This window comes from Notolepis coatsorum (assembly GCF_963971535.1).
Source record: "Notolepis coatsorum genome assembly, chromosome: 14".
NCBI classification, from domain to species: domain Eukaryota; kingdom Metazoa; phylum Chordata; class Actinopteri; order Aulopiformes; family Paralepididae; genus Notolepis; species Notolepis coatsorum.
The window spans coordinates 51,940,939-51,967,753 of NC_140178.1; the positions used below are offsets into that span (position 1 = coordinate 51,940,939).

The window sequence follows — 26,815 nt, forward strand, 5'->3', positions numbered from 1 at the left end:
GCGACTTACAAGTTCTGTACGACAGGTCATCAGGAAGGATACAACTCTATCAGCTGAGTAACAATATTCATCAAAGTGTTGCGTGTTACAGTGTAGGTTAGTTTATTAGGACAAGTGCATGACAGTAAGGTTAGTTAGGGTTCGATTTTTTTAATTTTATTTCTTAAATTTTATTTCAGATAATGGTTGAAGAAGTGCGTCTTTAGTCGACGGCGAAAGATTGGATAGGATTCGGCTGTCCTAACTGGGGTGGGTAGTTCATTCCACCATTGTGGGGCAAGGACTGAGAATAGGCGTGTAGGTGGTGTATATGGGTTTGAGGATGATATCCTTCAAACAGGCAATAGTGATGATATAATTTGGGCAGTGCTGAGCTGGGTTACTTTCCTCCAGTGTATTTGTCCCCCGGCCCCACCCAATGGCCCCATGCGCACACACACACACACACACACCGAAGTAAAAATAAAAATAAAATAAAAAATTTGAAAAAAAAAAAATTAATTTTTTTTTAACTTCGATTTTTTTTTAATGTTCGAAGCTTGTGCCATCGAACGAAGCTTCGAAGCTTCGAAGTATTTAAGACAGCCCTACACACAACCTACAAACCTGCCTCCACCACACATAACCTACAAGCCTGCTTCCGCCACACATAACCTACAAACCTGCCTCCGCCACACATAACCTACAAACCTGCCTCCGCCACACATAACCTACAAACCTGCCACCTCCACACATAACCTACAAACCTGCCTCCGCCACACATAACCTACAAGCCTGCCTCCGCCACACATAACCTACAAGCCTGCCACCTCCACACATAACCTACAAGCCTGCCATGACGACACATAACCTACAAGCCTGCCATGACGACACATAACCTACAAGCCTGCCATGACGACACATAACCTACAAGCCTGCCATGACGACACATAACCTACAAGCCTGCCATGACGACACATAACCCACAAGCCTGCCATGACGACACATAACCTACAAGCCTGCCTCCACCACACATAACCTACAAGCCTGCCTCCACGACACATAACCTACAAGCCTGCCACTAGGGCTGGGCGATATGGCCTAAATATGATATCACGATATTTTCTGACCTTTCGGCGATACACGATACGCATCACGATGTTTTTCTTTTTTCCCCCAAACAATTCATTATGAGGCTTACCAAGACAGTATTTGAGTTAACATTAAAGACAAAATAAAATACCCATGCATTTAGCATTTTTATATTATATATTAGATTTAGATTATTGGATTATTAGATTATATATTGCATATATTTAGCAATGAGATATTATATGATTTAGATATTGTAACTGAGGGGTACAATTCCCTGACTGTATTACTAGATATGATTAGGCCTGCCACGATAACACATTTTGCTGGGCGATTAATTGCCCCCGAAAATATCGCGATAAGCGATATTATTGCGACCGGTTAGAGAATTTTTTTTTTGGATAAATTTATTTCCCAAAACTTTTATTTTGAAGCCCACCGCTCCGTCTTTTCCGGTGTTTAAGACTTTTATTTTGAAGCCCACCGACCGGACCGGAAGTATTGTTGTGATTTTATCAGGTACTTTTTGGGTACCAGAAAAGTCACGTGAAACACTGCAGACCACTGAATAGAGACGCGTCTCTAGGATTTCATAATCATTATGTTTGCAGCAGGCACAAGTGCAATAAACAAAGGATACAGTCACTGTGTATTCTGCCTCATTTATTGATTAAACAAAACCGACATCAACACAATTTGCCACCGAGCGGAGAGTTTAGTCTCGCAAAAAGATCGCTGACTTGTTAAGGCTTGTTGTTAGGTTAGGTGCTAATGTTGTGCTAGCGTTTTAGCATGGCTATCGTACATAGCGTGATCAATATAACTCGCTATTGATTGTTTGTATGAGTAACGTTAATGCTAGTAGAATAGACACAACGTGATGTAATCACCATCCATTTTAAACCGGTTATTACCTAATGCTAACGTTAGCAAATAGACGCGACTGGTAACGTTACAGCTTGTTAGCCTAATGCTCGTTAACGTTAGCATAGACAGCCTAGCTAACGTTAACGCTTGTAGAATAGACACAGAGGTAGCGTTAGCAGAATAGACACAACGAGGGTCTCGTTAATGTTGTTATTGATTGATTGAAAACTGTGTTTACTCTGTTTGTATGAGTAACGTTAATGCTAGTAGAATAGACACATTGTGACTGACAAGGGGCACTGGGTCCGCCTCATTAAAACAAACGCGCAAATAGCAATTAATCGCGCCCGTCAAAATCATTGCATTCATTTTAATTATCGCGGCAATTAATCGATTTATTGCTTATCGCGGCAGGCCTAGATATGATACTTACTACCACTACCTTTGTACTTAATATTCGGCCACCCAGTACACGGCATAAATATATTATCATGAACACTCTCACGTAGATGAAACGGATCCAACACAAATGTACGAATTAGAAACAGGTCTTTATTTCTACACAGCGATGGTGTGTAGGATAAGCACTTAATCACTTAATTACATTTATGAATTGAAATAGTATGCACTTTTATGGCAAGGAGTATTCGTCGGTATATCAATAGAGAATGTCCAATCTCTGAAGGCGCAGGTGGTAAATATACGACCTGGAATAGTTAAGGAATAACAGCAATGATACTTTAATGATTATACTAGATACACTAGAGGGGGTTAATCCGGTCGCTTGTAAGCCGACAGGAGTAGGAGGGGGGGGGGGGGGGGTAGAATCCGGCTGCCTCGTCCGGCCAAGGGTATCCCAGGTGAACCCACTGTAGTGCCGTTCAATGCGCCGGCGATCCTTGGACCACAGATGAAAGCAGGTGGACTCTTTGTGGGCCGGCTCTCTCCGGTCCACGGGGGAGAGACGTGAAGCGACCTCGTCTTGCAGAGCGTCTCCTCACCTTGCGTCCTCTCCAGGGGGGGGGGTTCCAACACACGGCAGTGTCGGGGGTCTTTATCCATGGAATAATCAAAGTATCCAAAGCATAATCCGTGCCTGGGAAGGCGGGCTGTCGTCGGTAGAATAATCCGGTATACAGGTCCACTCGCTCGTCGGCTCTGGGGCTCCTCGGGTGCAGCTTCACATAGGGTCAACCACCCTGGGTAAGCAGCCAGTTCTCTGCCCGAAACGATGGGGTACTGACTACGGTAGTATTCTCACCGCACGAAGCACTATATATTAACAGACTATTATTAGCTTAATAGACTACGTCCAACTCGACGATATAGTGCCAAATATGACTATTCAAATATTAATATACACGATGTCTCAATACCGATGGTAGGCGAACTTGGCCTTACTCCCACACGTGGCGTCGCGGGGAGGCTTTACGTCTGTGACTCTATTGGAGGGTAAGAAACTGGACTGAAAAGAAAGTCCTACTTTAGTAGCGCAGTATATATACGCACTATGAACAAATAGTCCCATTAGTGGTGCGGTAGCCAAATTCCTACGCGGAACTAGGACTTGTTCGTACATGTCGAGCGGTACGTTTGAACTGGGTCTGAGGGGTATGGCAGCCTGGCACCAAGGTCTCGACCAATAGTAGAATGGAGACTATTATGGGATGTTCAGTAGGCTAGAATGGATATTCAATGCATATTGTACAAGGAATATACAAGGGATATCAGGGAATATTAGAGAATATACAAATACAATTAAATATATATATATAAATAAATATATATATTCGGTTTAATCTGGCCCTTCACAACAGCCACCCCCTGAATAGGTCCCAGACCTAATCAGTTAAACAGAGACAGATTAATCGCGTTGTCTATTTACACATAAGGGTTTGCTGTAGGGGTCAGTCAACTTCACAAAGTCATAGGATTGTAGGGTCATGGTCATCATCGATTGTGTCTGGGAGTCGAGGCAGTTCTATGAGCCTTGCCACGGGACGGGTGTAAGTGCGACCCTGGACGAGCACTTCAGCTGCTCGGACCTTGCCGTCGGCACCGGTGATCACTTTGCTTACGCGGCCGGCCGGCCACATAGCTCTGGGCAGTGATTGATCAATAATCATGACGACTGTTCCTTCTGTCAAATTGTCTCTCTCCTTTACCCACTTCTGGCGGGTCTGTAGAGACGGTAGGTAGTGCAGTAGGAAACTGTTCCAAAACTTGTCGGCTAATACTTGGCTGTACCTCCACATTCGTCGGCCGTTCGCTTCTTCAGGCCGGTACATTGTCTGGGGTAATGCAGGATCTAGCCGCCCCATCAGGAGTGTGTTGGGGGTAACTGGGTCGATATCCGCCACATCACTGGAGACATATCCGAGGGGCTTCGAGTTAAGTACTCCCTCAATCTCCTTGAGGACTCTTTCTGCTCCTGCGTGATGTACATCCTCATCGTATTTCTTTATAATCAGCTCTGTGACCTTGTGTCGGCTGTTCAATACGATCGGGTATTTAATGTCATCCGGTAGATTGGGGGCTCTGCGTAGGCGACCACCCACTCTGATGAGGGTGTGAGCGTCGCTCTCGGGGGCCAGGTGAATTAATCTGCTGTCGGATGGGACGGGCTTTCCTCCCTGTAGACAGGCCAATTCATCGGGGAACGAGTCTCTCTGGGCTCGCTGCAGTAGAAGCAATTCTGCTTCCTCGTAGTTAGCTGCTGATATATCAGCGGGGGACTTGCACTCCGGGTGGTACCGCAGGAATGTTCTTTGTTGTGCACTCTCTATGGACGTGCAATCGTCTATGTTAGGGTCGGTGGAGGCTACGGTGCTCAATCCACAGAACACAGACTTCTTAATTTCCACCTCCTCTGGACTTGCTTCCCTCGGGATAGGCATGGGCCACTGTCCTTCCGGGAGTCTTAGGAATGCGGGGCCGTCACTGTAGACATTGCGACGGGTGAGGTCATCCAGGGGCATCCCCCGGGTGATGACGTCAGCTGGGTTCTGTTTTGTATCAACGTAGCGCCACTCTGTTTCTCCGGTTAACTCTTCGGTTAAGTCTTGAATCTCGGTGACTCTGACTCCCACGAAGACTTTGTACTTGCATGAGTCCGATTTGATCCAGGCGAGTACCGTCGTGGAATCTGACCACAGGATTGTTCTAGACACCGGTATGGTGAGCTCACGTTGGATGAGCGTGGCTAGGTGCGCTCCGGCTAGGGCTGCGCAGAGCTCTAGACGTGGGATAGATTGTTGCTTGCGTGGGGCTATTCTCAAGCGGGCGAGGACAAATGCTGTGTAGATCTCTCCCCCCTGGTCTTGGGCCCGCAAGTAGGCTACTGATCCGTATGCGACCTCTGAGGCGTCACTGAAGACGTGTAAGTCCATTTTACATGTCTCTGGCCTCACCGTGGGTGGGAAGTAGCTTCGGCGCATATTAACGCCTGGGAGTGAGTGGAGCTCCATCTCCCACTCTCTCCAGGTGGATGCAAGGTGTGCGGGAATGGGGTCGTCCCAGCCCTGGTCCTTGTCCCACAATGCTCGTACAATCATTTTTGCCCTGGTGGTGTACGGTAGAATACATCCTAGCGGGTCATATTGTCGGGCGAGTGTTGTGTACACACTCCGTCTGGTGGTCGGCGCCGCCGCCGGCCTTCCCTGCTCTGTAGTCAGGGGCTTGTGTCTGTAGTGAAGCGAATCTGTTTTGAATCGCCACACCAATCCCAGGGTCATCTCCTGGGCTTCTCCCGGGATTGTAGCCATCCAGGTCCCGCTGCTGGCTGCCTTGTCCTCGGAGGAGAGGCTGCGCAGTACTTGCGGATCGCTGCTGGCCCACTGCCTGAGATCAAAGCCGCCTTTGACCAATGAGGCGCGGAGTTTAATCAGGAGAGCCTCGGCTTCTTCCTGGGTTGAAAGGCTTTGTAGACAGTTGTCTACGTAGAAGCTGTTCTTTACGCTGTGTCGGACCTCTTCGTCCGCTGCTGGGTCCTCTGCTACATGTTTCTGTAATGCAAATGTCGCACAGCAGGGGCTGCACGTCGTTCCGAAGGGGAGGACTTCCCATTGGTAGATGGCTGGGTGCTCATCTCCTGGCTTCTCTCTCCATAGGAACCGTAACAGGGGCTTGTCCGCCTCTACTAATCTCACCTGCAGGAACATTCCTTTAATGTCCCCGCTGATGGCCACCTTTTCCTGGCGGAAGCGGAGTAGAACGCCGAGTAGGGAGGGGCCGAGTGTGGGACCGGGCAGTAACTCTTTATTTAGATTTTGGGATCCGATCTGGTAGCTGCAGTTAAATACTATGCTGTCTTTACCGTTGTGATGGACCTTGTGGTGGGGCACGTACCACGATTCAGTGGTCTGGTCAGCCTCTTTAATGTCCATCTTTGTGACGTGTCCCGCTGTGATGAGCTTCTCAATCTCAGCGCGGTATACACTCTCTTGGGCGGGGTTCTTGGCTAAGCGCCGCTCCGTGTTCAGCAGGTACCGTTCTGTGGCGTCTGTCTTGGCGTGGAAAGTAGGCATTCCTTCTCGCCGCAGGAGTGGCGTGGCGTATCTCAACACGCCGTTGACCGGGACTCTCTTGGTCCCTGTCTCGAGGAGGTGAATTGCGTAAATGTCATCTTTAGAGCGAATGTCTTTCTTTCCGTTCTTAAAGGGCATTTGTTCCAAGGTCCATAGCCGCTCTACGTGTTGCAGGAGTGCGGTTTCTCCCTCTGTGACTCGGGAGTGGAGACATCTAGTGGCTGTACTTCGGTTGAGAGATTTGGCGAGCAGGCCTTGGAGAGTCCATCCCAAACGGGTCTCGACTGCTGCAGGGCAGCCTCGGGGTCCGGTATGAACCCGGTCTATCGGGACAATGAGGTCTGCATGGTCGGAGCCTATCAACAGGGTCGGCATAGCATTGTCTATGAGCGGGATCGGTAACTTGCGCAGATGTGCATATTTCTCCATCAGCTTGGCGACGGGGTATGTGTACCGCGACAGTCCTATTTCTTGGCTGGTGAAAGCGTCTGCAATCTGGTACCGGCGCTCAGGCTGGCCGCTTGCTGCGATAGAGAATGAGACATTCTCGCCCTTTATCGTCTTCAAATCTCGTCTTATTGTCCGAATTGTCATTTGGGTTTCGCTTCCCCGCAGCCCTAGCTGGGCCGCAGCGGAGGCGAGCAGCAGGGTCTTCTCTGACCCGTCATCGAGGACGGCGTAAGTGTCCAGGACTTTATTCTGGTAGCTTAGTGTCACACGCACTACTTTTAGGAGTACTCGGGCTCCACTGCTGCTGGCGGGATCGATGTACATGACGCTCGCTTTGCGGCTGGATGGGGCAGGTGAAGGGCGCCGTCTGTTACTGTCGTGAAGTATGTCCAGATGGGCTCCATCGCACTTGGTGCACCTTTTCTTTAAGCGGCATTCGGCTGCCATGTGTGAGCGCGCACAGCGAAAACAGCGCTTGTTGGACTTTATCCATTGACCTGCTTCCTCCGCGTTCAGCTTGGGGAAGGAGTCACATTGCGCTAGCCAGTGTTCTTTCTCACAGTAGGGGCACACTGTCTTCCACTTCTCCGTACTGGAGGGGGTACTGTGGCTCCTGCTGCTCGGTACTGACTCCGATTGGTGCATCACAGTCACCGATCTTCTTCCATCATTTAGTCGTCTGGTTCCTTCTCTGGAGCCAGGGGTGCTCCGTCCGAATGTATCTAGCCGTAGGCTGCTGACTTCTCTCGCCAGGAAGTCTGCTAGATCGAGGAGGTTCGGTTCGGGGCCATTCGGGTCTCTGTGGTCCCTCTGCCGCCTAAAGCGCTCCTGACGAGCGGGCGGCAGCTTCTCCAGGATCCTTTCCACATTTGAGTTGGCGTAAAGTTCATGCCTCCCCTTCTCTCTTTGCGCTCCCAACATCCCTACCAGGGACTGCACTCGATTGGACAGGTCGTCCAGTGCTCGATTGTCTATTGCTGGGGGTAAGCGGTCGATGTGTCGGATCTCCTGGATCACGTAATCCCATATGCGCCCATACCTCTGGTCCAATGCTACCAGCGCTGCTGTGTATGGGGTGGTGGAAGTCGCGTAGGCGAGCGCTATATTATGTGCGCGGGGTACCTTTAAGTGCTTCAGTAGGATGGCGTATTTGTGGCGTTCATCCAATACATCCACCAACATGGTCTCCAGACACATGCGGAGTTCTGTATACTGGGCCCGGTTCTCTTGGGTGAAGTCGGGTACCATAGGCGTGCCAATGTATGACGCTGACTGTGGATACATCGGCGAGCGTTGGGGGAGAGGCCTCCTAGGCGAGTCTCCTCCCGCTCCTTGGTATGGGCTGGTACCGGCAGTGTACCATGGCCCGCTTGTCCAGGTGCTGTTCCTCGGTGCGGGTCGTGCGTCGTGCTCACCCGTGTATAGAGTCGGGGGTCTGTAGCGCAGCTCCGCGGGAGTATAGCCTGGGCTGTACCGGACCTCCTGGTCCGGTAGAGTACTGTGCTGTCTTCGGGCGTGGTTCTCCTCCTCTTCCTCTTCGTCTTCAGTTAGGTCATCCAGTGCTTGTAGTCTCTGGTTTAGCCTCTCCACAGGATATGCTGCTCCTTCCCGGTTGCTAGGTCTCGCTTGGACCGGTGGGGGGAGGTGGTCTGTGGGGGGTATAGACCTCGTCTGTTGGTCAAGTTCAGGGTTGTTTACTCGGCTAGGGGATGCCGCCCTGGAGGTGTGTCTAGACGAGTTCCTGGAGCCTCTGGCGGAGGGAGAGGGTGTTGTCCGTCTGATCAGCTGTTCTATTAGTTGCGACTGCTGTCTGTCGCGCGCTGCGTCCCGTTGAGCACCGGCTCGTTCTCGGGCCACATTCTCTTCCATCTGAATGCGTCTTATTTCTAGACGTATCTGCTCGTGTTCGCTTCGCTGCTGGATCTGCAGTCGGTCGCGTTCAGCAGCGGCGTTCAGGCTGATGAGGAAGGCCTGCTGTAGGGTCCTCTCTGCCTCGCTGGGAGAAGGCGGTTGTATAGGGGAGCCTTCCCTCGGGGTACTCCTTGCGGAGCCTTGGAGCTCTATCTCCACGGTGCTCTCCCCGTCTTCTTCCGTGCTGAGTTCTCTCTCGGTAGCGTTGTATTCCTCCCGGGACTCATCGGGGACTACTTCTTCAGTACTGGCGGGGTGTGAAGTCATGTCTGGTTCCCACTGGTCCCCACCGTGAACTTGGTCAGTTACATTAGAGCCCGTAGGGGCCTCTATGGTCGGGGTAGTCTGGGCGTTGGGGTTAGACATACTTTTACTTTCTAGTTTTACCGCGTTTACTGTTAGTAGAAGACTAGGTTGTTGACTGACAGCGTAAGCCTCTAAGTACTGAGGGAGCCGTCGTTCGCGCTGCGGGCGTTGGTTAGGAGGATCGTTTCGTGGAGTGTTCATCATAGGCCATTTCAATATTAATAACACTATATTAATATTACACTAATTACCATCCGGCTCGAAGGACCAATTGTAACTGAGGGGTACAATTCCCTGACTGTATTACTAGATATGATACTTACTACCACTACCTTTGTACTTAATATTCGGCCACCCAGTACACGGCATAAATATATTATCATGAACACTCTCACGTAGATGAAACGGATCCAACACAAATGTACGAATTAGAAACAGGTCTTTATTTATACACAGCGATGGTGTGTAGGATAAGCACTTAATCACTTAATTACATTTATGAATTGAAATAGTATGCACTTTTATGGCAAGGAGTATTCGTCGGTATATCAATAGAGAATGTCCAATCTCTGAAGGCGCAGGTGGTAAATATACGACCTGGAATAGTTAAGGAATAACAGCAATGATACTTTAATGATTATACTAGATACACTAGAGGGGGTTAATCCGGTCGCTTGTAAGCCGACAGGAGTAGGAGGGGGGGGGGGGGGGTAGAATCCGGCTGCCTCGTCCGGCCAAGGGTATCCCAGGTGAACCCACTGTAGTGCCGTTCAATGCGCCGGCGATCCTTGGACCACAGATGAAAGCAGGTGGACTCTTTGTGGGCCGGCTCTCTCCGGTCCACGGGGGAGAGACGTGAAGCGACCTCGTCTTGCAGAGCGTCTCCTCACCTTGCGTCCTCTCCAGGGGGGGGGGTTCCAACACACGGCAGTGTCGGGGGTCTTTATCCATGGAATAATCAAAGTATCCAAAGCATAATCCGTGCCTGGGAAGGCGGGCTGTCGTCGGTAGAATAATCCGGTATACAGGTCCACTCGCTCGTCGGCTCTGGGGCTCCTCGGGTGCAGCTTCACACAACCACCCTGGGTAAGCAGCCAGTTCTCTGCCCGAAACGATGGGGTACTGACTACGGTAGTATTCTCACCGCACGAAGCACTATATATTAACAGACTATTATTAGCTTAATAGACTACGTCCAACTCGACGATATAGTGCCAAATATGACTATTCAAATATTAATATACACGATGTCTCAATACCGATGGTAGGCGAACTTGGCCTTACTCCCACACGTGGCGTCGCGGGGAGGCTTTACGTCTGTGACTCTATTGGAGGGTAAGAAACTGGACTGAAAAGAAAGTCCTACTTTAGTAGCGCAGTATATATACGCACTATGAACAAATAGTCCCATTAGTGGTGCGGTAGCCAAATTCCTACGCGGAACTAGGACTTGTTCGTACATGTCGAGCGGTACGTTTGAACTGGGTCTGAGGGGTATGGCAGCCTGGCACCAAGGTCTCGACCAATAGTAGAATGGAGACTATTATGGGATGTTCAGTAGGCTAGAATGGATATTCAATGCATATTGTACAAGGAATATACAAGGGATATCAGGGAATATTAGAGAATATACAAATACAATTAAATATATATATATAAATAAATATATATATTCGGTTTAATCTGGCCCTTCACAACAGATATGAAATATGATTAATTGAAAATGGGGGACCCTGATGTAAACAAGACGAAAGTCTTTCTCTGGTCTGCATCCTCCAGTCCACTGTTGTTGTATTGAGCTGTACTGTATTGTACCCATGCTGCAATCTGTTAATAACGTTTTCATTCATTCAGACGGCAAACATAATCATTTTGATTGACAGTCGAGTCTGCCAATTACGTCACACCGCTTGCACCCGCCCTGCTGTTCTTAGAACCAATCGGCAAGCGCATATACATTTTTTACTTTCGCCATTGGAGAGCTCAATGACAACAAGTTCAACAATGGTAGCGGTAGCTCCCCGCGGCCGACGTTTAGCTTTTAGCTCCGCAGGATGACTAAACGACTGGAGGCATAATGATTTTACTGCAACGGATGTTATAATAAAAGCCTTTCCATACATCTGTCTGATTGAAAACTTTATTAACAGACCGCAGAATGGGCACAACTGAGTCAGCACGGGCTGAGATATGAACGACTAATGCTTGCTATATCTAGGTCGACCTCGGACGTTGCTATGTAAATACGCTGATGTTATTGAACGTGTAACTATATAACGTTAATTCCACAAAACGAATGCCTTTGTTATCATAAGTAGTAACTTTGATGCAGTAGTGTGTGTGGGGCGGCACTGTTCAAAAGTTTCAACGTGTGGACCAGATTGACGCGACAGTTGGGCAAAACATCACGATATCCACGATACGTTTAAAAAGTGTATCGTTAATGAACTGTACCCGATATTTATATAATATCGTCATATCACCCAGCCCTACCTGCCACCACCACATATAACCTACAAAGGCCCCTGCCTAAGGCTATGTTCAGACTGCCAGTGCAAATATATATTTTTGCAAATCCAGATTGTTTCCAGGTTGATTTTAGAAAGTCTGGACAGCAAGAAATCATGAAATGCAATTTTTGCAGATATGATCCAAACCATAATCGGATTTCTACCAGAGATTTCTAAGCCAGAGTGACGGAAGTGCATCAGAATGGCTAACATTGATAGCTAATCAATTTAGTTAGCTTAGGCTAATCAATTTGTCTAACGGCAAAATGTTAACACTTTGATTGCCTAAGGCTAAATTCATGATATACCATCCGTTGCCAGCTCTATTTAACATGGAGAAGTTCCCCTTCTTTGCAGGGCTATAACTTTTTAAATTCTATTGCTAGATTGCCATTATTAGGGCCCATTCAAGGTCCTATATGTATTGTTCATGGTGTAGCAACGTTAAACTTTTTCATTCACATATTCATACTAAAATATGGTCTAAAGTATAAGTATGTTTTCATCTCTTTCTGCAGCTTTCTCCAGAACGTGATTTATAGCCCCAAATGCATTATATTGATGATGAAATACAGTTTGATAGCAATCGGCGCGATATAAAAAATTCCAACTGGACGTACTTCTGGAAGTTACTACACGTCATCTGATGTTGACCGGATGGGCGAGGGGGCGTTTATAATTCCGTGGGCAGCGTTATACCATTCATCTAATGTGGGTCATATGTTCATCAGATCAGTTAGTATCGAACACGGTAATATTACACGCTAAAACTCACCCCAGTCTCCTCGGGCCGTTGGGCGATCAGCGTGGGGTAGACAGTTTTTCCATTATGGGATGTCGAAATACCCGGTCCATTTCCAGGTTGTATAATAGTATATACGTCCAAATCATGTTGTTTATCGAGTTATTGGCAACGGATCGCTATGTATTGTGTCGAGCTCGAGTCCCGGGACCTATAGCGAGTGCCCGGAAGTAATATGGGTGATCACCACTTCATCCACATGACTTCCTGTTGGGCGATCTGCCGATCGGCCACCAGATGGCGCTCTTGAACCGCTAGAGGATTGAGAGGAGATCAGAACTGTGTGTGAAGGCTGCAGAGGGGAAATATGATTCCGATCACAGATTTTTGCAACTTGAGCATGGCTAGGAAAGACGCCTAAACACGTTTCCGGCACTTAAAGTGTTAATGTAACAATAGGCTTTCGTTAACTAAAAGTTGTTAGCACAACACGTTGTAGTTGTCATTTGTTAGTTAGTAATGTAATGAATTGTTCTATGTTTTATTATGTGTTCTTGTATGTAAGGTGTTTTGTCCCTTTTGAGGTGCCATAGGACAGAGAAGGTTGGTGGACTTCCGCCTTGTTGTGTTTTGGGGGAGTAGAAGAAAATAAAGTTGTTGTGACTAAACATGTCACGTCTCACATCCCGTTTATTATTTTATTTAAGTTCTACAGTCAGGCAACTCAGGTGAACTCAGGACCCCCGGTTACAGAAACAGCTATGATTACCGTAATTTTCGGACTATAAGCTGCACCTTTTTTCCCCATTTTTCGACCCTACGGCTTATATAACAGTGCGGCTTATATGTGACTTGACGTGACCAAACCCGAAAATGTACAAATAGAAATATAGCTTTTTTTGACTGCATTGAAATGTTATTTATCTGTTCCCTTATTTGCTAAACTTAATAAAAGTTGTAAATGAGTTAATTCTTGTTATTTGTCCGACAGTATTGTGTCCCAATGCTAATTATTATGGTAATTAAACATTAAAACACCTGCGGCTTATAGTCCAGTGCGGCTTATATATGTACACATCATTCAATTTAGCTGCTGCGGCTTATATTCAGGTGCGGCTTATAGTGCGAAAATTACGGTATATGGGTGTCAACTAGGGGTGGAACAGTACGCATTCGAACCGTGTGGTAACGTTAGCTACTGTAAATGGTAGTTGACACTAGGGGTGGAACGGTTCACAAAATCGACGGTTCGGTTCGTATCACAGTTTTAGGTTTACGGTTTTCGGTTCGGTATACGTCGTTTTTTTTTTTCTTTTTTTTTTTATAAATGTAACACTCCAAAAATACCATACATCAACATAAGATATATAGCCTAAAAAGAATCAAACTTTTCAGTTATTCTCAAGGACGTAGTCATGCAAAAACTGAAAGAATGAGGCCATTTGACATCAGGCACATTATTTTGACAGTGACGGTTAGAGCTAGGAGAGATTTTGGTACAGCAAGAGGGGAGGCATTGCTGATTTAAACATGCTTCTCATTTATTTGGTAAAAAAAAAGTTTACCTTTAATAATGTTTGGCACACAAAGACCGAACTGACTGAAAAATATAGGCAACATTTGTCAAAGTATTAACTCGTCAATATACCCCCCTTCCCCACTAATCAAACTGGTGTTGTGTGTGGTAAATCTTTTTTTAAATAAAAAACAATGAACCGAACCGAAAACCGTAAACGAACCGTCGATTTTGTGAACCGTTCCACCCCTAGTGTCAACTACCATTTACAGTAGCTAACGTTACCACAGCGACCCATGCAAATAGGTTGGTGATGTCTGGATAGACAAATCCCATTTGGTCACTTGCCAATAAATATCTGATTTGAGAAACAAATCAGATTTGCCTGCAGTCTGAATAAAGCCTAAAACCCATTTCAAAAACCCAACAAAAAGAAAATAACTTGCATCCATCTCTCCTTGGTCAATAACGTAGAAGTTGTCTCCCTCATCACCTGAAGCAGAAACAAACAAACAACACATTAGGCAGGCAGGTCCTAATTCCAAGATGTATTCAAATGAAGAGTGTGCTACAGATGACGCACCTTGCTGGATAACAGTCTCCCCAGAGATGTAGGTGACTGAGAACATGGCATCGAAGATATCACTAGAGAAGATGTAAACAAGGTAATTACAATGACAATACTTGATGAGGCTCAATGGCAACTTATTATTTCAGTGAATGTTGTTTTTAGATGACCAGCAACGTCACTAACTCCTTCCTTCATTCAGTCATTCATCATTCATTCATTCATTCACTCTTAGCCACTCTGCCCCTAGTGGCGGCTCAATGGCATGGCACTTTGTGTAAGACCAGTTCAATCTTTACTTGACATCTCAACAACAAAGATCACCATGTGAAACACTTGCAGACTGTGTCGACACAGAGCACCGACCCAGAGAAAACCATCTCAACACCAACTCCTGGTAGAAAATAATGACATTCAGTAGAACACCATTACATTTGACTGATATTCTGATCCGTGTTTATAAGTTAGTCAAATGTTTAAGTTCGCTAGTGCCTATTTGTTGATCTGAGAGGAAGAGAGAGAGAGGGCTCAGCATTCAGTCAATATCACATTTGATGCGTGATGTACATTTTTCATCACATATGCATAGGGATGGGAATTGATAAGATTTTATCGATAAGATTCCATTATAGATTCTGCTTATCGATCCGATTCTTTATCGATTCCCTTATCGATCCCTGATAAATTTATCGTTTAAATAAATAAATTGGAAATGCAACAGAACTAAGCTGGTTAGAATAACAACATGCAACTTGACATTTCTGATTGTCATTTATTGTTGAGCCCCCATGTCAAAAAAAAAAATATATATATATATATTAACTATAGCTAGGCCTGTTGCAATAAGCAATAAATCAATTTATCGCGCAATAATGAAAATGAATGCAATGATTTTGACGGGCGCAATTAATTGCTATTTGCGTGTTTGTTTTAATGAGGCGGGAACCAGTACCTCTCCGTGTGGGGAGGCGGGCCGCTGACGTTACTACAGAGTACAGCACGGGAGCTCCTGTGAGCACCATGCGTATGTTGGGCAGTAGCAACGCTACATAGCTTAACTACATTTCTCAGTAGCGTGATGGTAGCGTCGCTCCTTTTGAACCAAGTAGCGTTCTTTGTAGTGTAGCTATTTTTAGACCCAAGTAGTGATGTAGCGTGAACAAACGCTATACGCTACTGCCCGGAGAAACTGGACTGCTAAATAAAGATTAAAGATCTAGCGTTGATGCTATGACGCTTCCTCCTCATCGTTGATTGCCTGTAGTAGCTGCATCTAACGTTAGTAGCTAACGTTAAAACTAACCTAAAGTTAGTTGTTCACCAACAATCTCAACATTTGTTTTATCATTAGCTCAAAAACACAGAACCGGACGACACAAGTTGTCCGCTCATAGGTTCTGCTAGGATAATAACAATAATACTTCCGGTCGGTGGGTTTAAAAATAAAAGAGCAAAGTCTAAAACACCGGAAAAGACGTTTATTTTGTACAGCGTTTTCCTCCACGAGTACTCAAGTACATCATGTGATCAATCGATCTGTTTTTTTTTGCCCATCCCTAGTTTATCCTGTGCTGAAAAGTCTCCATTCCAATAGAGATAGTATATATTTGCGTTTATTTGATTATTGTTGAGCTATATTTTAATCGAGAGTAACTGGTAGTGTAGCTTACTACATTTTCCAAGTAGCTTGCCCATCACATAATCCGCGAGCTACAGTAAACAAACAAAGCAAAAAATAAAAACATGGGTCTAAAAGCCCCTTCCTACAGTAAACGTAGCAACCCGCCTCTTGTCCACACACATTGCTCTGCTCGTTTTATCATTGCTCTCACGGAGATAAAACTGGGAACGAGGTTACTCTGCTTCTGACGCTACCTCATATCTGATTGGTTAGGTAGTAATTTAGGATATTTAAAATGTCTTCCAATGTTAAATAAAGGTTTATTGCACTTTGAAACGGTTTCCTTGCATTATTATGCTATTATCATTATATTAGTAAAAAAAAAAAAGTTGATTGAAAACTTTTGGGAAATACATTTCTCAAAAAAATTATTTCTCTCAAAACCGCAATAATATCACTTATCGCAATAATTTCTGGGACAATTAATCGCCCAGCAAAATGTGTTATCGTGACAGGCCTAACTATAGCCTACACTTAAATAAAATAATGTATTTGAGATTCTCTTCAAATGTTTATTTTTTATTCTTAATCTAATTTAATCTATTGAATAACGACCTGCTGAATGTAACTACAGTTCAATATCTTAAACTAATTTAATCTATTGAACCGTAGTTGCATTCAACAGGTTGTTATTCCTCCAACTACTCTGTCTCTGGTCTTTCAGAAGACCAGCGCACACACACACACACACACACACACACAGAGAGCTCCCTCCCCGGTCCCCGCTCGCCCTGTCCTGTAAGGTATTGGCTCGTGTTGCTACACGGACATGTTTGTATGTTGCACGGTACTTCCTGACTTACCTACTAGTAAACAGTCAACGTGATCACATGCTCTCCATCTCTTATTATATGTGAACTAAAGAGTACAAGGTTTACACAACAGCCCCCACCCTTTTATTTTTTTATTTGTACCTGTACTACCTGCTGTCAGCAGTTATCTCTCTCGGTGTGTCTGTATGAGCTTGGTTAGCTAGCGTTAGCTCCGCGGCTGTTAGGTTGCCCCGAATTAAATGAATGACTTGGTTCTAAAGCATTCGAGTAGTTTTCAATCACTGCACTTAGAAACAGTCAAACAGCGGGAGCATATGACCAAAACCCAGGCAATTTCGAGCCCTTAACACATTCGGGGCCAACCACGTATATATATACGTGTTTCGGATCCAACGCTTGAGGGCCAACCACGTATATATAAGGTAAGGTTGTTTTGGCTTTTATTCCATTGAAATATCCTACTCAATGTCACCGAGCGGCACTGCAGATTTACCCTACTCTTGGAATTCGGAAAAGTGCATTACCGGCCAGATCCTCGTAGGGGCGCTGTCTCGATAATGCAGTGTTCCCTGTTACAGACCGGTGTTTTTATTTATTTTTTTATCATGAATGGACTTTTTTGTTAGCCTAAAGCTATGCGTGTAGCCGATCGCCTGGAATAGTTTTTGGGACGCTGAATTCAGTATGCAGTAAAGGAATATAGCATCAGCCAATGGACATATGGATCTACCAGATGGCGATCGATAACTGGGAAATCCTTTTTGCAGTCCAACCGGCCACAGGTAAGAGCGATTTGACGTCAATTTCAGCCTGGTCGGGCCTTGCTTTGATAGCCATCCACCCGGTCAGCGAATGAGGCTAATGCCGTTATTGGTAATCAATAATCAGAAACAACGTCCGCCGCCCCCTCCCCCCCCTTTCATGCATTCATGGTGGACCATGATACCGACAATATGCATTTTGAGTTTTAGCTCTAGCTTGTGTATATCCGAAACACCATTCGATTTAACGTTATTAGCTTAGCGCCTTTTAACTCGCCTTCCAGGAAATACCCCAGAACATTCTGCTATAACATTCATATTCACGATGCTATAAAATGGGAACGTATTGATGAAAAAATTATTTATTTAAGGCATATTGAAGGGACGGTTTATAGTGTCAATTGACAATGACAATGGACAGATAGCAATAATATAAAGTATAGATTTTGCTCTACAAACAGCCTCACGCACAATGAAAGGTTGTTATGATAAGCTGGCATTATAGAGTGAGATTAGACGGATCCCAATGGCCCCGAATGTGTTAACACTGAGTGCCGGCCTCCGTGTCCAAGGCCAGATTAAGACTTCAGAGGCCCCTGGGCCAGATTCTTGTGGAGGCACCCCCACACACACATACACGTGCACGCACGCACAGTGGCGTTTTTATATGTCACTTTAAAAAATATATAGAATATTTAGAAGTGGTGGGCTCTGAGGGCCAAGCTAAAAGGACTTTGATCACCCCTGCCCACTTTGACAACCTAGGATGGCTTAGAGTAGACGACAGAGTACAGCAACTTGCAATGGGCCTGGTCTACAAGATACACTACACGACCAAGGCACCCATGTACATGTCAAAATACTTCCCAAAGGTCAGTGAATATCACGATCACAACACCAGAGGGAGCTCCACAAATCATGTTAAACCCAGATTCGGCTCAAACAAGGGACTAAACACGTTTCGCAATTATGCCACATCAATGTGGAACGCCCTACCCAAAGCTGTAAAGGAATGTGAATCACTACCCACTTTCAAAAACTCTCTCAAAGAACACCTACGGGAGACTGCAATTCGAAACTGGCCCCTGTAAATGTCCTAACACAACCCCCTCCAATGTACAGTAAATTACCAAGTATGGTTGTCAATATTCCAATGTACAGTTTTGCTTGTACAGTTGTACAGTGTCCCCCACCCACCCACCCACCTCCAATGTACAGTCCGCCCCACACCCCCAACCCACCTACCCAACCTCCTCCAATGTACAGTTTCTACATCAAATGTATATACTCTCTTTTCTGGACTCTTTTCGTATCACAAACAGTACTGTATTTGCAAATCTGGTATGTCATAAATGTATAGATGTAGCAGTACTGTCTATCTGTATGTCATGTATGTCATATATGTTATGATGAATTGAAAATGGGGGACCCTGATGTAAACAAGACGAAAGTCTTTATCTGGTCTGCATCCCCTTAACAATTATTGAGCTGTACTGTACTGTACCCATTCTACAATCTGTTAATACAGTTTTCAATCAATCAATCAAGAAGAGAAAAGAAACACATCATGTTTAGATGGGGGGGATGGCGCCATCCTCAGGAAGAAAAAGAAAAAAAACATGCACACACTTTGGAGACAAGAATATAATATTAGAATAGTAAGCTTACTTTTACGTGAATGTCAATTTTAATTATAATTAGGGAAGGGAGGGGGTTGAAATGTGTTTTTGTCCTGTGTTACTGTCTGTCTGTGAATGAATTAATGAAAATTGTATTTAACAGATTGCAGAATGGGTACAAATAATACAGTACGGCTCAATACACACAATTGTTAAGGGGATGCAGACCAGAGAAAGACGTTTGTCTTGTTTACATCAGGGTCCCCCATTTTCAATTCATAGTGACATGTATGACATGCACAACATATATGACATCATGACATTTATGGCATAGGGACATACATGACATACAGGTATATAGTACTGTTACATTTGTGACATGATATGCAAATATACAGTACTGTTACCCATAGATCCTGACAGAGAGTATATACATATGATGGGGAGGGGACTGTACATTAGGAGGGGGTGGGTGGGTGGGAGAGAAATATACATACGGTGGGGAGAGAATATATACATTACATGCGGTGGGAGGGGACTGTCTATTAGGTGGGGCTGTATGTATGTATGTATGTATGTATGCATGTATGTATGTATGTATAAAAGAAAAAAAATACAATAGAAATATTGACTGACGTTTCTTAGGCGACTCTTTCGAAGTTGGTTAAGGTTAGAGTATGGAATCAGGGCTGGTGTTCTATCGCCCTGCTCTAAGACAAACTCTAACCTTAACCAACTTCGAAAGAGTGCCTAAGCTTAACCGGTGAAAGAAAGAGGCGTCACACGATTGGCGCTACCAGAAATGTCAGTGGCCAATCAGAGCGCAGAACGCGGAACTGGAAATCCGTTGGTAAAAGTATTCAGGCGTCGGGGCTGGGATGTGGAGATGCAAGTTGACTTTTTATAGTTGTTTTTACCTCAAACGTCGTTAATCCGGCCCTGTCCGTGTCCCATTTACCCCGTTGAATGCCACCACCCACTTCAATGACAGAGCTCTCATATTTGCGAACGCATATATATATCTTATATTATGGCTATGTGTCTAATATGGCCGTCGCTTATCAACAGTGATGGGAATAACGGCGCTATAAGTAACTTCGTTACTAACAGCGTTCGTTTTTTCAGTAACGAGTAATCTAACGGATTACTCTTCCAATCTTAATAACGCCGTTACCGTTACTGCAAAAAAATGCGGCGCGTTACTATGAATGAACCTGTTTCTTTCATCAGACAGATCTCTGCGCCGAGAGGCAATAATATGTTCTTCCTTGTTTAGTGGGCAGTGCGCGAGCCAAGCATACATGCTGACGATTGGCTGAGGTTGAATAAAATGTCATGGTAAACCAATCAGAGGTGGAGGTGGGCGGGGGGTCTAAAGCATCCAGAGTCTGACACACAGCGCGACAAGACAAGCGATCACTGATCAGTCAGCATGAGACCGCGGTCCGTGTAGTGTACGTTTTGAGCCCAAAAACGAATCCAACGAACAACACAAGCAACTCAGTCAACATGAGACCGCGGGTCCATGAGCGTTTTGTGTTCACTCTTTGCAGCGCAAGGCACTGAGTGGCTCTACTGCAGTGCTGACAGCCTTATCAACAGTGCTGCACTTCCTGGTTTAATAGCACAGGCTTCAGGTGCTCATGTCATGCATGTCTTAAATGTCATGATTAGATTAGTTTAGATGATTCGATTAGATTCTTATATCTGTATGTTGTGTATGTCACTGATTGATTGATTGAAAAGTTTATTAACAGATTGCAGAATGGGTACAGTACAGTACAGCTCAATACATACAATTGTTAAGGGGATGCAGACCAGAGAAAGACTTTCGTCATAAATGTCATGAATTGAAAATGGGGGACCCTGATGTAAACAAGACGAAACTCTTTCTCTGGTCTGCATCCCCTTAACAAGTGTGTGTATTGAGCCGTACTGTATTGTACCCATTCTGCAATCTGTTAATTAAAATGTTCAATCAATCAGTATATATTTGTTATTTATTTTTGGTATAGTGCTTAACAAGCATAATTTAATGTTGCCCAGTTGTGGCCTGTTGAGGGGCAATACATATCAAAAGTTCCAAAACATCTATTCTGTTTGTATTTGTATGATCCACTATATAAACATAGTAATTATAATATCTACATACATGGCATTTGATTGGAGGCTAGTCTCACTTTGTCTCACAGCAACATTAAAATAGTTTAGATTTGTGTATGTTGTTTATGTAAAAAAATCTTGAAAGTAACGCAATAGTTACTTTCTGAAGTAACTAGTTACTTTTATAATTTGTAACGGAGTAAGTAATTTAGTTACTTTTTGGAAGAAGTAACTAGTAACTGTAACTAGTTACTTTTTTAAAGTAACTTGCCCAACACTGCTTATCAATGACTTGTTTGCCGTCAACATTGTCGAAACGGATTTTTTTTTTCTTTTTTTAAATCGGTTCATTTCCGTTTTATACCATTTTGAAAAACGCTCGTTTTTTGAAAGTTTCAGGAAAAAATAAAGATTCTGTGATAAACGGCCTTTACTGGAATACACAAAACACGTTGTCATTTTTCGGCCTATTTATGAATCGTTTTCAAATAAACGCTAGATTATCGATAGTATATGTGTACTTATGCACGATATAGAAGCGGGCTGAAAAATCGATTATCTTATTTCCTGATCGCACACACTCACACACATATGGCACACGCTGATATATAGGTGAAAATAGCTCCGAGTATCCCAAGACTGGTCAAATAGATTCCTTACCTCAGATCAGATGTTCTCCAAAAAGATTATTCCAATTCCTGATCGCCATTCCAAATATCGATCGCGTTTATTGATCCAGCACTGGGTACTGGAAACACACATTCTCCGCTGTTCTGGTGGTGGGCAATGACTTCGATCGTCTCCGGTTACTTGTCTGACAAGTAAAATGTGGAAGCAGGACTTTTTTCTCTCCATGCGTTTCATTCAATCCAATGGGGTGCAGTACCATCCGGAGAGACGATAGGGGGCGGTATTTTCCCTGTTCGAGTTCAGACAGATCCCCACTGGTAACGTGAGGCTAGATTGATGAAATATGAATGGAAATCTCTAATAAAAAAAATAACGATTAAAAAACGGCATATCTCGTTCCTGGCACTTAACGGTTGGCATGAAATAACGAATTATGCCGTGGCTGGCACTGAAAGTGTTAAATGCTGCTTGCCTTGTTCCATCTGAGACACTTTGGAAGTAAATGCTTTCAAGTATTATGCCCTGGAATGTTCTTAGTTGCTCAATCAATATTTCAAATCAATCATAAAAGTGGTTGCTGCCTTTACCTCCTCTCATTGTCATCCAAGTGGGCAAAGAGCACATTCTTCTCTATGGCTTTAGCCAGGGCGGCCATGGTCTTGTAGTCTTTTGGGATGACCTGCAGAGAATAGGGGTAGTTTAGATTAAGCGGTCTCAAGCTAGAATCTAATGGAGATATTGCACTGAATAGTTAAAATAATTCTAAAAAGGTAAGTGAGTTTTAAACAACAGTTTAAATTTAGGAGAATTGCATACTTACTAAATCCATTGCAGTAATACCCTCGCGAGTATTACTGCAATAATTAGGGTCGACTAAATTAAATTCTTAGTAAGGTAATTGTCAAGGACTTTGTCAACTAATTGTTTAGTTGATTTAATTGAAAATATGGTAATGATCATGATAATAATGCAAAAGAACATCTTTAAATCTCATAGTTACCAGATATGTGCTTATAGTTCAGACATTTTTGGAAATAACTCATAAAACATAAAAATATACTATAACCAAACCGACCAAGAACCATATAAGTCTGTTTAGAAATATTTTGGATTTTGCAGTATTTGCCGTTTTAAAATCATTCCAAATCACTTGGGAGTGCGAATATGATATACTAGGGGTGTAACGGTACACAAAAACCACGGTTCGGTACGTACCTCGGTTTTGAAGTCACGTTTCGGTACAGGTTTTCGGTACAGTGGGGGAAAGTTTGGCTTTCCATGTTCCACTCAGGGGTTATGTAGTGTACTTGTAGGGCTGTCAACGAATATTCTATATTCAAATGAATAATCGACTTGTTAATATTTTTTTAATAATAATAAATAAATTATATTAGATTGTGAAAAAAACAAGCCTTTTAAAAAACTACGCTCTCAGCTGAGAGTCAATAAATGACGCTCTCAGCAGTCACTACGCTCTCAGCTGAGAGTCAAGAAACGACGCTCTCAGCAGTCATCTTATGCAGCATCACTTTTCACATCAAAACAAAAGTAGAACTGTAATGTGGAGTGGACTTAAACATATTTACAATTAGCATTTTATAAAGTAGAGAGTCGTTTCTTGACTCTCAGCTGACTGCTGAGAGCGTCGTTTCTTGACTCAGTGTCGTTTCTTGACTCTCAGCTGATAGCGTAGTTTCTTAAGATTGTCAAGCTACAATATTATAAAATACAATATTATAAAATCCTGTCAGGAAGCGTGCCTCAAAGCATGAATGAACCGGCATTTACCGGCATTTCTAAGCACTTTAAACTTGAACTTTAGCGCACATAAAATCACACGGAAACAGCTGTTCCTGGAGGCAGTAGGGCGTACCCATTTCAAAGTGTCCACGCATTATTTCTCTCTCTACGCTCATAGCGAGGGGGCGTACTAGCGTAGGTCAGTGGCCAATCAGAGCGCAAAACGGGAACCCGGAAACACGAACCGGTTGGTAAAAGCATAGACGCGCCAGGGAGACCTAGGGAGCTCCGGCTGAGTGTTTAGAACAGGGATCAAAGGAAAAATATCAAAGGATATAAAAAAACAAGATATTACGCTTTTGGCGCTCAAGCGTTTTTTGCGCAGAAAGAATTAACATACCGTTGTATTCGTTCGGTACACAGCCGTACTGAACCTAAGGTCCAGTACTGAAACGGTTTGGATACGTGTACCTTTATACCCCTATGATATACCATCAGAAACTACTCAGCCTCTACTGTCTTTAACACATTGGGTGCCAACAACGAGAAATCTCGTTGTTGGCTGCCATGCGTTGTGTGCCAATGACGAGAAATCTCGTTATTTTATCGTTATTTCTTTTATTAGCGATATCCATTAATTTTTCATCCATCCAGCCTCACGTTATCATTGGGAATGGCTCTGACCTCGAAAAGGGCAAATACCGCCCCCCTATCGTCTCCCGGATGGTATTGCACCCATTGGAATGGAGTAGATGGGAATGCATCAGAAAAAATAACTCCGGGCTCCACATTTTACTTCTGAGGCATGTAACCTGAGACTATTGCATCCACTGAGGGAACTGGAAGAAGCGCCGATTATGTGTTTCGAGGTATAACGCTGGATCGATAAACGTGATCGATATTTGGAATGGCGAACAGGAATTGGATTAATCTTTTTGCAGAACATCTGATCTGAGGTAAGGACTTTATTTTACCAGTATTGGGTTAATCAGAGGTTTTTTTCACAGCGTTCACAACGTGTCTCCTGTGTGTACACGTACAGTGTGTGCGTAACGTTAGCGCCAGGCACGGCATAGATAATAGATTTTTCAGCCCGCTTCTCTAGCGTGCATAAGTACACATATACTATCGATAATCTAGCGTTTATTTGAAAACTATTCATAAATCAGCCGGAAAATGACAACGTGTTGTGTGTATTCCAGTAAATGGCTATTACTGCAGAATCTTTTTTTCTTTCTAGAAATTTCCAAAACTATACTCATATTCAAAATTACGGAAATGTACTGATGAAAAAACAATCAGTTTCGTACATGTTGACTGCAAGCAAGTCATTGATAAGCGACGGGTGTATTAGAACCATAGCCATAATTTAAGATATAGTTTAAGCGTTCGCAAATGTGCTCGTCCTCTCATTGATTAGAGTGGTGGCAACCAAGCGATAATTCGTCATTCATCGTTGGCAACCAATGTGTTAAGTATGAATGAAGATAATACCAACTTTAGATAATGGTTTCAGTTCCTCTGAAAACGTCAAACGGACTTACATGGCTCTTCGTCTGAGGTACTCAATTAACCAATTCACTGACTATGATATAATAATACAATAACATACATGTGCACAAACAGTTGCATGCATTAAAACGTAAAAGCATCAATAACCAGTAGCATGCCATCTTGTCATCAACATTTCTGTCCTTCCAGTAATGGTAAACTAACAGATTCCGGGTGCACCTGTACTGCCGTGTGATTGGCTGAGGAGGCCTGATCCCCGACCTTTCTGACGTAGGAGGCGGCGTCCTCCTCGGTATAAACCTCGGCACTGATCGCTCCCCGTCTGCATCTGCCCTTCACCACGGGGTTCATAGGTGGAGACACCTCGTCCTCGCGGGAGTCTGAGCGCGAGCTGCTGGACTTCTGCTGCAGCAGGAACTGCTTGGCCTCCTCCTGGTGGGAGAACACACACACACACACACCACACACCACACACCACACACCACACACACACACACACACACACACACACACACACACACACACACACACACACACACACACACACACAGTCACACACACACACACACACACACACACACACACACACACACACACACACACACAGTCTGATGGGTCAAGGCAGCAGCATGGGATCAAACAGTCAGGAAAAACAAACTTTACCAATGTTTATAGATGACATCTTGCACTCGGCTGATGACTTCACCAAGAAAACAAAACAGGAAGGACTGAAATAACACAGGGTAGATGGAGCCTTCACAGCCACTGATGGTACAATGTGAGCATTGGTTGAATCTGGCCACCTGGTAAATAATGCCTGATAAGTATAATAATAATAATATAAATAAATATAAATATTTATTTGCTGTGTTAGGTCCACACTGGGCTAAGACATTTAACGGATTGTACTGGGGGGCTTCTTTTGCCTGTGTGAACTGATTTTTTTTTATCATTTAAGGGGCAGAATCCTTGTTTGAAAACATACACATATCAGTGTCGTATTGGTATACAATAAGGTAAACCTCCTTTCCATTATTTACCTTCCTGATTCTTTTTCTTCTTCTTTTGACACATGTAAAAAAAAATTTAGGGACAATATTCAAACCCTTTGAGTCATTCTTTCCCTGAACCACCCTTATTGTCGCTTGAGCCACCCATATTTTCCCAGAGCCACCCATATGTTCCTACTTTTGTCAACAGCACCCAGCCACCCACCTTCTCAAGCCTCTCAAAGTAGCCCTTGAGGAAGGCCATGGGTCTGTCTGGTCTGGAAGTGCACAGTTGGACAGTACAGTCCTTCAGCAGCTGCTGGATGTTGTATTTCTGAACATACTGCTCACACTCCCTCAGACCCCGCTCCACCTCACAGTTCGTACCGCCCGGCACCATCGTCACCTTCTGACCTGTAGGGGAAAATAGGACTTTTTAAGAAAGACAGTTGAAACAAATAGCACAGGGCATAGAATGGATTGGAGAGAGGAGATTCGAGCGAGAGTTACATGGCGGTTGGTAGGAAGTGTTTAGCTAGT

At 44.3% G+C, this 26,815-nt stretch overlaps 1 protein-coding gene across 2 annotated transcripts in view; it reads right to left on the reverse strand.

Moving 5' to 3' along the window:
• Window positions 1–26,815, reverse strand: part of prkar1aa (protein kinase, cAMP-dependent, regulatory, type I, alpha (tissue specific extinguisher 1) a) — a 65,051-nt gene that overhangs the window by 33,977 nt on the left and 4,259 nt on the right. Inside the window, exons 2-6 of one of the 2 annotated variants that reach the window (XM_084329589.1) lie at window positions 26,502–26,689; window positions 25,548–25,718; window positions 22,622–22,713; window positions 14,483–14,544; window positions 14,346–14,392 (exon numbers count right to left, since the gene is read on the reverse strand). In XM_084329589.1, the coding sequence (XP_084185715.1) occupies window positions 14,346–14,392; window positions 14,483–14,544; window positions 22,622–22,713; window positions 25,548–25,718; window positions 26,502–26,675 (546 nt within the window). In that variant the 5' untranslated portion in view covers window positions 26,676–26,689. Of the gene's footprint in view, window positions 1–14,345; window positions 14,393–14,482; window positions 14,545–22,621; window positions 22,714–25,505; window positions 25,719–26,501; window positions 26,690–26,815 lie in introns of both variants that reach the window. The other variant, XM_084329588.1, reaches the window with a different exon arrangement.